General features: G+C 39.8%; 4 protein-coding genes across 12 annotated transcripts in view; 2 read left to right on the plus strand and 2 right to left on the minus strand.

Moving 5' to 3' along the window:
* Positions 1–5,442, plus strand: part of LOC111867510 (protein Peter pan) — a 13,378-nt gene extending 7,936 nt beyond the window's left edge. For all 6 annotated transcript variants that reach the window (XM_023857461.2, XM_023857457.2, XM_023857459.2 and 3 more), the window contains 3 exons: positions 1,309–1,418; positions 3,588–3,811; positions 5,116–5,442. In XM_023857461.2, the coding sequence (XP_023713229.1) occupies positions 1,309–1,418; positions 3,588–3,811; positions 5,116–5,363 (582 nt within the window). In that variant the 3' untranslated portion in view covers positions 5,364–5,442. The remainder of the gene's footprint in view (positions 1–1,308; positions 1,419–3,587; positions 3,812–5,115) is intronic.
* The window catches only part of LOC111867512 (protein-lysine methyltransferase METTL21D), a 16,106-nt gene extending 9,402 nt beyond the window's left edge, over positions 1–6,704 (minus strand). For 2 of the 3 annotated variants that reach the window (XM_023857464.2, XM_023857467.2), the window contains exon 1: positions 6,599–6,704. The gene's annotated coding sequence lies outside the window, so the exon portion shown is untranslated. The remainder of the gene's footprint in view (positions 1–6,598) is intronic. The other variant, XM_023857466.2, reaches the window with a different exon arrangement.
* LOC111867511 (phospholysine phosphohistidine inorganic pyrophosphate phosphatase) lies at positions 5,404–6,591 on the minus strand. The gene has a single exon (XM_023857462.2). It carries the CDS (start codon positions 6,274–6,276, stop codon positions 5,485–5,487), a length of 792 nt encoding a protein of 263 aa, XP_023713230.1. The 5' UTR covers positions 6,277–6,591; the 3' UTR covers positions 5,404–5,484.
* A 149-nt stretch (positions 6,705–6,853) lies between the features above and the next one.
* The window catches only part of LOC111867502 (tRNA (guanine(10)-N2)-methyltransferase homolog), a 21,843-nt gene continuing 17,733 nt past the window's right edge, over positions 6,854–10,963 (plus strand). For both annotated transcript variants that reach the window (XR_002843360.2, XM_023857445.2), the window contains exons 1-4: positions 6,854–7,124; positions 7,322–7,387; positions 7,987–8,232; positions 9,070–9,204. Coding sequence is in view for 1 of the 2 variants with exons in the window: in XM_023857445.2 (XP_023713213.1) it covers positions 7,056–7,124; positions 7,322–7,387; positions 7,987–8,232; positions 9,070–9,204 (516 nt within the window). In the remaining variant the exon portion in view is untranslated. The remainder of the gene's footprint in view (positions 7,125–7,321; positions 7,388–7,986; positions 8,233–9,069; positions 9,205–10,963) is intronic.

Raw genomic sequence — 10,963 nt, forward strand, 5'->3', positions numbered from 1 at the left:
CTTGCTGCTGTGACAAACATGCATCACCATACTGAAACTTCATTCTTCGATAAATTTCAGTAGGTTTCACATCTTCACTACACAAAAACCGAATAACAGAACGCTGTTCTTCCTTGGTGCAAGTCTCAAGTGGGGCAGCCATCTTATACTGGTGCTGTGACGGTGTTCGTGCATCTGCACTATGTTGCAACCTACAGGCCATTCTGCACGCTGTTTGTAGCACGCGTACCAACTTACAGGATAATGGCACGAAATTTTGATTTTTTATTACAAATTTAAGGTTTTCATTTGACTCACCCTCATATATATATATATATCTCATCTTTTGCCATTCTAACAATGCAACTAGTCAAAGACTAATGATCATGTCTGTTCTCACTTAAACTACTACAACTATAACCAAACGTCTAAGACTATGCCCACTGGTGTGTCCCAGCATCTGGTGTCTTGAGCACACTGTTGTGACACCCATGTCAGTATTTACACTAATGCACACTTGCATTACACTAGTTCAAATGGCTTGAGTCTCTTGAGCCTTCTCACTGTCCTTGCGTTGTCAAGAATCTGTATTGCTACCATGTTGGTGTGTTGGTGAAGCCGATCTTGGTGCTTCTTAGCTATCCTTTTAATTTTGGCAGTGACCATCCTAATGCCAAGATCCCTGTGGATGTCACTATTATGGGCGTACCAAGGGGCATTTACTGTTCCCCTCAGCACTTTATTCTGAAATCTCTGTATCCTTTGGATGTTACTCTTACTGGCACAACCACACAGCTGTATTCCATAAGTCCAGACTGGTTTCATGACCTTTTTTTGAAGGGGAGAGTGAATGGGAGAAATTATACCAGTAATAAGGGCCAGTGCTTGGAGGGGGGTTAAATAATGGAGGGATGGGAAGTATAAACTAAATACACGGGGTGTATGCCAGAAGAGGAAGGAGTCACTAACAGCGGTAGTTTCAGTGTTTGAAAAGGGATACTTCAATATTCTTTACACTGTTTTCCTTACATGTACTGGTTTGTGTAGGGCCCCAGTTCTGCCTTTGCCTGTATCTGCACTACTGTTTTCTATACTAAGTTTGCTGTTCTACATGGAACACAGGTAGCTGGTTGCTTTGAAATGCTGATAGCTACACAGCATCACAGCCCAGAAGACATCAACCTTGGTTTTCTTCACTCAACTCTTGCAGATGGTGGGACATTACTACTCTGTGACATACTACTTATAATTGTTATCAGCCCCACCAGCATCTGTGATTTGGTCATTTTATCATGTCACCAGTGTAATGACTGTGCATTTACTTTCCAGCTCATGAAGATAGAAGAGGGGTTGCTTAATGGTGAGGTCCTCTTTCATGAAATCATGGAGAAAACTGATGAAGAGAGACTGCTGATACAGAAGAAGCGAGAAGAGAAGAGGTTAGATTCCCGGGAACCATTGTTCCAGTCTTAACAGTTGGCTGCAGTGTTGGTTTAGAAAACTTTCTAGATACCATCTGCAAAACATAGTGGTGAAGTTTATAGCATTGTTTGTTTTTATTATATGTCTCCAGTTTGAATCTAAGCTTGAAACCTGAGCAGTTTTTTTAATTCTCACAGTGGGGGGTGGAGTCTAACTGGGTCCAGTTGGCACGTCGGCCACTGATTGGCCTATTGTATGTGCCCCTGGTGATTATGACGATGGAGAATTTGATGGAATGAAGATTGGCAGGGGAAACTGAAGTCCTTAGAGAAAATCTGCCCCAGCACCACTTTGTTCACCACAAATCCCACTTGACCAGACCCGGGCTCAAACCCGAACCACCGCGGTGGGAAGCTCAAGTTATGGTGCGGCCTAGAACCTGAGCAGTTAGTCAGCTGGTATGACTGGAGGCTTCTGTTTTATAGTTGGTTCCTCACCAGTTGAAATATCCTGGCACATTTATAGTTATCTACAGTGCCAAACCAAGCAGGATGGTGCAGCAGTAAAGCATTTTGTTTGAATGTGAGCCAGGGCATTGTCCTGAGTGAGGTTTTTCATGGTTTTTGTCAGACCTTTTAGGCAAAAGCTGGGATAATAACTCAGTGTGGCCACAAATTTAATTTTTCAGATCCTTTCACATTTTTTATTCATCAGTTATCCTGACACTACATAGTCTAGAGATTGACAGTGTCACAAAATACCCCCCCCCCCAAAAAAAANCCAGATTATCCTATTGTCTCTTTCTGTTTCATAGGTTTATTTTCAGTTTGATGTAAAAGGGTAGGAACTGCTTGACACACAACATACTGTCAACAATCCATTGTCATAACCAAATCAGGGGACATGTTAACCCACTGTCAACTAACATCACCTCTAGGACATGCCATAGCTCAGGTGATTAGTCACCTGTTGCCCATTGCAGTGGTCTGGGTTCAAGCCAGGGTCAGGTCGTGTGGAATTTGTGGTGGACAAAGTGGCACTGGGGCAGGTTTTCTCCAAGTACTTTGGTTTCCCCTGCTAATTCACATTCCACCGATTGTTCCACAATTGTCATCTATCATCTAGGGCTGGTACAATAGGCCAAACAGTGGCCACAGTACCAAGTGGACACAGTCTCACCCCATGAGACAAATAATAATAAAAAATAATATCTCTGGCTGCTTTGTCCAAGTAGCCATACCACATGTTTGAAACGGTGTGAAGTCTGCACTTATATTATGCTAGTATTTCATCTTGTTTTAAATAGATGGCAGCCTTGTGCTCTTTTGTTGTCAGTTTTTGACCAAAAAATTTTATTTATCAGTACACACAAAAGATGATCTGAAAATAAGATATCACTGAAACAGCAGGAAGTTGCTGCCATATAAGTACAACTGCAAAGGCAGGCAGGGCGCCACGTAAACAAGTCCGCACAGTGTTGACAGAAATTCAGCAAGCTCTTTCCGACTGATGGATGTGGAGTTTTCTCATGATGGTGTGGCTACTGATTAAGACCCCTTTGAACTTCGACCATCATCCAAGGTTGTTAAAACAGCTCTACCAGGAGCCCAACAAAGTATGTTCCTATTAGATGTAGGGTTCTCACATTGGCAACAAGCTAACTGGCCAGCTGGTTTCTGAAGATGGAGGTGATGTATTCCTTAAAAATGTCAGTTGACTTTCACCGTACTACATGGCAATATATTGCATAAGATCTTCTGAGTTTCTATTCACCTGATGAAGGAAAGACAGCCAATTTGTAAGACATAATGGCCCTAAAAAGTGGGATGATGGACACAGTCCTAAAGAATAGCTGTAATCAACATCCCTTTTCTTTCTTTCATTCACTTCAAGAACCAGTTTGAGACTTAATAAATCACTGACATTTTATTAATGACACTTTATTAACTGAACAGGTATGTAACATTTAATGGCAGAATAATAACGAATTATGGGGCTGTCGGAATGTTTGCAATGAGAGACTGGGGAAAATCACAGGAGACCTGTTAGGTTAACTGGTATCTGTGCCAAGATCTCAAGCCAGGAACTTCTAATACAAAGCAGGAGTACTGACCAGTACACTATGTTGCTTGGTAGGACTCAACAAGATAAGTTTGTACAGTTTAAATAATTTTTTAACTTTACAGGAAACTGAAAGAAAAACGAAGGAAAATTCAGGAAGAAAACACAAGAAAGAAAGCCCAAAAGAAGGAAGAGCTGAAGCAGAAAGCAATGAAAGGGACACAGAAGAGATCAGAGAATGAATTAGAAATGCAAAAAGCACTGTCAGAAGTGCAGCAGGAAGCAAGGTCTGATGAAGATGATGATGCGGAATGGTATAGACAGGAGGTGGGGCAGAATCCGGAGAAAGGTAAAGACTTTGACCACAGGATGCAACTTCTTTATATAATTTTGTTCATCGGGGACGTGTAATTCTTCTGAACTTTCTAGAAACATCTGCAGTCAAACATGATGAGCTGTGTGTTGGTCATTGTGAAGTAACTGGATGAGGACTGGATGGTTGGGGTTTGATTCCAAAGAGGGGTGTTTAGATCTCTGTCTTTACCACTTGGCTCCTTCCTTGGGGGTAGAGTAGTCATAGCTTGAATCTGCCCATTCACTGCCATCTACTGCTGAAGTTAGAAGGTAAAGTTTTCTCTGTTCATAATCAAGCACCATGCCTTGAAGATGTATGGGGATGCAGAAGTATTGTTGCACACACACTGTTGCACTGAGGTGCTAGAAGGTGGCACATGGTCAGCTTTATACCTCAGTTGCAGTATTGCTGGGGAAAGAGTCCCCAGTATCCATTGCATAGGAGGCTGGGTGAGCCCCAGATCTGGTTTGGACATTGTGGGCCCAACTGAGTACGATCCTTTTCACATTACACATCAGAAATAGACTAGTTGCTGAAACAGTGTGAATGTCAGATATATGAGTACACCAACTACTGGATGATGTCAGACACAGTATTTTTATGACAAGGCAACTCTTGTTACAAGATTTTAGAGGATCTTTTGTCAATTTTGACAAAGTAGGATAGCAACATCAAGGTATGGCTGCGCCATAGCTTAAGTGGTTAGTCACTGTCTTTCAACTGCGGTGGCCCAGGTTCGATCCCGGGTCTGGTCAAGTGGGATTTGTGGTGGACAAAATGGCGCTGGGGCAGGTTTTCTCCGAGTACTTCGGTTTCCCCTGCCAATCTTCATTCCACCAATTGCTCCACAATCATCCTCACGTATCATTTGGGGCTAGTACAATTGGCTAGAAGTGGCTGCAGTACAAGGGACTTAGTCCCACCCCACTAGCAATAAAAAAATAAACATCAAGGTATGCAGTCTTGTTTTTCTGGCATTGTTTCAATTTTATATGTAATAATTGATGAAAGGTCTCTATAATCTGTTCCATATTTCAGCTATTTCCTGACTTTTTTATGTAATCTTGTTTTGGGTTGTCCCATGTCTTTTTTTCTTTAAATTGTAAGTTGAGTGCCCTTCTCAGTGTCTTTATTCTGTCATTCCTTTTATATAGCCAAACCATTTCTTGTGCAAGTCTGTTAACAGATTTTAAGTTCCAGCTTCTTCTTTCATGTCATATTTATAATTTTATTGCACATTTTTCCTCAGCACTTAAGGAATGTTAATAAAATACAGATATTAAACTTATTTGTTCCAGATCTTTTTGACGATGTGCCAGGAAGTCACAACAAGAGGAAGCTGTCTTCTGTAGGACTAGTGCATAAAAGAAAGAAAGTGGAAGATGGTTTAAAATACAGAACCAAGACTAAAAGTAATTCAAGGATACAGAATAAATTTGGGAAAACAAAACTGAAATTTCCAAGAGAGGGAGGTGTTCAGAAAAATCAGTTTCACAAGAGAAAAGTGTTTGGTAGTAAAATATCAGTGAAAAATAAGAAGCATTGAGAAAAATGTCACACCATTACATGTGTAAATTGAGCTTGTATATGATAAAAATTGTCAATACATTCTATGAGATATGCTTGTATTTCATTTTGAGTCAGAAGTGTAACATTACATAACATTCTCATTTCCTGGATTTCAAAATCAAGTTCACAGCATGTGCCAAGTCATCTACAATGGCATCAGGATGCACTGTTGGATGTTTCTCATCCACTGGGCGATACTTCCCAGTTCTCACCAATACACCAGTAAGTCCACAGTTCTGTGCCCCTCCCACATCTGACACTACATCATCACCAACCATCACTGCCTCCTCAGGTACAACTCCCATGTCTCTCAGTGCTGACCTGAAAAACTCTGGCTGTGGCTTACCTATAATTTCTGCTTTTACATCAGCAGCGTATTCAAGTGCAGCTGTAAACACACCCACATCTAACATCAAACTTTCAGAGTCACTGTAATATCTGCCTTGGCCTAGTGAAAATAGTCGTGGTTTTTCCATGTTTATTAGGATTCTGAATGCTTTATTCAGGTTTTCGTATGTGAAGTTGTCTCCAGCATCACCAAGCACAACACAGTTTGGGTTGCTTTGATCAATGGCTTCAAACTCAGGTAATACATTGGGATGCACCAACAAATGTGGTCTCAAGTTTTCGTGCTGAAGTAATGAAATTAATGCAGGGCAAGGGGGCACAATATCCTGCTCCTGAACAGAGTAACCTAAATTTACGAGACACGATACCATTGTGCGTCGAGTTATCTGAGTTTCATTAGTCACAAGCTTAACCGCCAAGCCAGCCTCGCGCAGTTTTCGAACTGCTTCAACAGATCCGGGAATTGCAATTCCTCCGTCTTTTAGAACGCCAGTAATATCTAGCAGGACACCACCGATTCTTGAATTTTTCAGCAAACTCATTTTTCTATAGGTGGTTCACAACAAACGTACAAAATTTTCAAACACTACGATCGCGAACGCAGGTTTGGATCGAAGTCCCCTACAGTTAATATAATTTTCGCAAACCACGATATGCTAAATAATTTTGTTCGTCGTTTTCATTACATATTACAACGAAATATATATAAGTTAAGATACGTATTATTTAATCTTAAAATGTTGCTTTTTACGCAATTTTTCCAAAGGTCACTTTATAATGCAGCGTCGTACACTTCACATTTCTGGCAATAGTTCTGTAAGTTTTCGCCCACATGCTAGATCCTGCTTACTTCTTGTTGGTTACCTGTATGCTTTACTCCCGATCGCTCTCGATCCTGAACGATCCTGAAGATGGAGGCAATACGTTCGTCACATCGCTGAACTTCCACCGGACTACACGGCGTCACATACGTCAAATACCAGAACATAACCAGAATGTAGTTAGCGGTAGTGAGAACCACACGTCGTTGATAGTACATCATAATTGTTATGTTGGCAACACTCCAATGTTAAAATATAATGTTAGAGTTGGCAACGTCGTAGTAAACAATTTTCAATAATAGACTGCGCTACATGCATTGTTCCTAATTTCTCTATTTTTATGTGTTACTACGGTTATGTGTGTAGAAACAGAAGTTCCCTATTATGTGGTCGAACCATGGGAACCATGTGAGTTAGTGACCCGTGGTAGTATGTAAATGAACATATTGTGGTGCTGAAAGAATACAATGTGATGTATAATAATTTACTTCATATAAACAATGACTAGTCAAAAGTGGAGGAAATATTTGTTGTGGTTTGCTAACGAGCATGTAGAGTTCCGTTTGCCTGTAAGTTACAGAAAGACTATTGGTATTTGTGTTCAGAATTGAGCTGACTTACCTAACCTAAACTGATGCAGCCTAACTTTGTCAGTCGGATTTATTAATACTTCAGTAGCATTGCTAATGATATAATACTGAAAACAGATGTGGAATAAAATCGAGAATGATATAGCTTAGTTTATTTTTTCTGCTTTTCTTTGTAGGAGATTAAGTCCATAGCTTCTCTGTTCAACATTAATATAAGATGGATTGAGAAACCAAACCAACATGTAAGTAGTAATGTATTATTCGTTTTAAAGCACTAATGTACAATATTCAAGACATCAGTGTTGCCATGATAGGCGATAGCACCAAAGGTTAGGGTGTATGATGATGTGTTTGTATCAGCATTTGAATAGCTTGTGTATTTTAAGTTTGTTCCATGCTTGTAATAGATATACTTGTTAATGTAATACATCTGTCCCTATTGATCCACATTGCAGTGTTACAGAATGTAGTACACTGTAGGTCATATGTAATGGGTATTACGTATATTTTGAGAAATTTGAAGTAATACACTTGTAGATTTCTGATGATTGTGTACAACATGGGTTGTCCAGTGATAGAGGTTAGTTCTTTCTAAGGGACCCAACAGAATAGTTGTCTCCCCTCTCACCTGAGGGTGGAAATGGATCCAGTTTCAATAATGCTGTGTTCTATAGTTTGTAAACTACCGGATGGTGGACTAAGTTCAAAAACCAATAATTCGAAATAATTAATTTATGTCCTGAGTGCAAGTTGGTGCCCTTACAATCTGTGATCTGAGATGCTGTTATTCAGGTAGAGGATAAACTTCCATCAGAAGTGATGATACCACATTTTGTTATAGCCTTACTGGGTGGTAGAACTACCATCTGAGAAAGCTGCTAGGCAGATTGCAAGCCGATCTGTGGGGCTACGTTCTTGCATGGAACTTTGGGCTCAAGGTAAAACAGAAGAAGAGCTGCACAAGAATGTCCGATCTTACCCCATGGAGTTAATGAAACCATACTTCAAGCCAGAATTGTCATTTAAAATACACGTTGAAACTTTCTGCAACAGGCAGAGCCAGGCAGAAAAAGTATCAAAAATTGAGGTATGTACACCAAATTAAAGGTTGTTACAGTTTTCCTTGTATCAGAAGAGAAAATTGTTTTGGGGAAACTGGGATTTCTAGGATAATACAGGTATTATCCCTTATTTAATGTAACTAACTCTGGAAAAATGTTTATTGTCATAGTCTCTGCAAGGAAGCTAGAATGTTTTTTAAACACCGAGTATTGCAAAAGGGAGTGATAATCAGTTCATTCTTTTGTGTAATACTCAGTTCGTAAGAAAAAATTCGGGGCCCTCATCTGTGTGTTAACACATGTATTGTCATAGTCTCAGCAAGACGGACCCCGCGGCTGAATCCTGGATCATCAGGCATCCTTCACATTCCCTAAGTTTTATTTTTAGTAGAAGTCACATTTCCAATCTGTGGGACTGAACGGTTTGTCTGGGGGTGATACTGTAGGCCTGTATCTGGGAGGTGCTTGGTTTGAATCTTGGCTGGGATGCTGGCTATCCTGACTGAGGTTTTTCTTTTTTTCTTCAGTCCCTCCAGGCATATATTGAGATAGCACCTTGAATAGGCTAAATCTTTTCAAATTTATCATTCATCAGTCATCCAACCATCTGATGTTGTATACTTTAAATATTGACAGCATTGTTAAATAGCCTCCAATGAAATAACAAAATAGCATCTGTGAGCAGGAAGATTTGTGCATAGATATCATTGGATATTGAACTCAGAACCCTATGAATGAGAACCCAGTGTCTTATCCAATACCACCAGGTTCCCTGAAGGTTGGGGTATAGATAATACTAAAATGTATCATGTAATGCTGTAAACTATCTCGTAAGTATAAAGGGCTTATTTTTTGCTTTCCAGTCATTCAGCTATTTGCCTCTGGAGGGCTCTGTGAAGCTGAAGAATCCAGATGTTTGCTTGCAACTCCTAGAATATTATGGTCTGGATTCAAATCACATACCAGAGAAGCCTTATAAGCTCTTTTTTGGACGATGGGTAGGTATTTAAAGTAGGCAAAGGTGGTCGGGTTAGAAAGACATTTAGCAGATAAGTTGCTGTTCTGAATTATTCTCTGGTTTTTAAATACTCTAAAACCTGTATAAAGTGTGATGTAGATTAAATAGAAACCTGCCTTTATTGGATTTATCTTCTCATGAAAATATAGAGCAAGAATTGGTGGAAAACTACTCAGACAAATGACAACTAAAATCTTCTCAGATGATCAGCTGCATCAGCATTGGGCTGAAAACCATCATGCACTAGCGCACCAATAGGAGGTAGCATTGCAGAACAGTAGCAATTTGATGCTGGTCTTCACCAGCATAGTCATTCTTGATTTTGGGCCCCATTGGGACCCATGACCATATTTCTGTTAATTACAAGACCACTTATGTGTTTTGAAATGGGGCTCATCTTTATTGACAGGAGGGGTTGGTCTTATTGTGAAGGTCTGTGAAGATCTTTAGTTCAATATTGACATGGCTAATCACTCACCGAGATTTTAGTGCATTCATTTGCCATGAAAACTTCAAGTGTTACATAAATAAACATTGTTTAATGCAGAAGTCAAAAGAAGATATAATGATTTCATGAACAATTGTACTTGAATGTTCACTATTTTTTGTTCATATAATTGTGTGCTGTACTTCTCTATTTGAGAGGTAATGTCCATTTTACAAGTGGGACATAATCAAGGTTAGGTTCTTCTGGGATGTGGGTAAATGGGTGCCAGTGTTTCAGAGGAACTTGCCACTTCCTTCTTCAGTATAGAAAAAGGAAAGAATTAAGTCGATTGCAGGCAAAAATGTGCAGAATGTTTTAATGTACTGCTGGAAGATTTAAAAGGGGGGGGGGAACTGAACATTGATTGACCTCTGTAAAAGAGTTGTGGACATAACTTGAATTCATAATTTGTGTTAGGTCATAAATATGCTGTAGACCCTCAATTATTCATATGCAGATTGTGTACTTCATTTATTAACTGTGAGACTAAGAATTCCATAGGTTATAGCTTCCTACAGTAGTTCAATTGTTGCTCATTTCATCTGTTTCAGTATTACTGTACATCTTGTCACCCTACTGCAACTTTCTGTTTTATGATTTTATTGATTTTGTCATGGGTCTACTGCTGGTTGTTTTCATCTGTTGGAAAGGCATTTTTCTCACTGTTTAGTTACCACTAAATAACAATTAAGTGACTTTCAAGATTGAGTGCAGCACTGATAGTGGTTATTTTTCTCTGTTTTTAATTATCTATGCTACTACTCTCCTCCATTACCGTTGAGTGTGCTCTGTAGGATGGGGAGGTCTGCCACATGATGGTTTTTATCCACAAGTGACTTGTGCTGAATAGAAACTTGCCTGAAATACAAACATTTTCAGGTCCACTCAAATCCTGTTGTAAACAAGTTTTACTCTAAAGGCTCCCACACACAGACGCGATACGATTCCGGACGATATAGCACTCGGGACGAAAGCGGTTGTTTACCGAGTGGGCCGCGCACACAGCCGCGACACTCGGGAACCTCGGGAATCTTTGACACCCGATAACCAGCTGGCCATGACTCACACTCAATCAGTATCTATACGTACGTGAAACGACATGGGTAGGCAGATGGAACAAATAATAGAGTTCGTCAAAGAAAATGCTTTATTGTACGATACTCGTCATCCGATGTTCAAGGATTCACGTGCTAAGGATAGAAAGTGGAAGGAATTGGCTGTTACAATGAACAGAGACAGCAAGTAGAAAAAT

Source organism: Cryptotermes secundus, unplaced genomic scaffold, assembly GCF_002891405.2.
Source record: "Cryptotermes secundus unplaced genomic scaffold, Csec_1.0 scaffold1089, whole genome shotgun sequence".
In the NCBI taxonomy this organism is placed as follows: domain Eukaryota; kingdom Metazoa; phylum Arthropoda; class Insecta; order Blattodea; family Kalotermitidae; genus Cryptotermes; species Cryptotermes secundus.

What these genes read in the sequence shown, in the direction of transcription:
- LOC111867511 (XM_023857462.2), bottom strand. Translation starts at nt 6,276, where the DNA reads ATGAGTTTGCTGAAAAATTCAAGAATCGGTGGTGTCCTGCTAGATATT.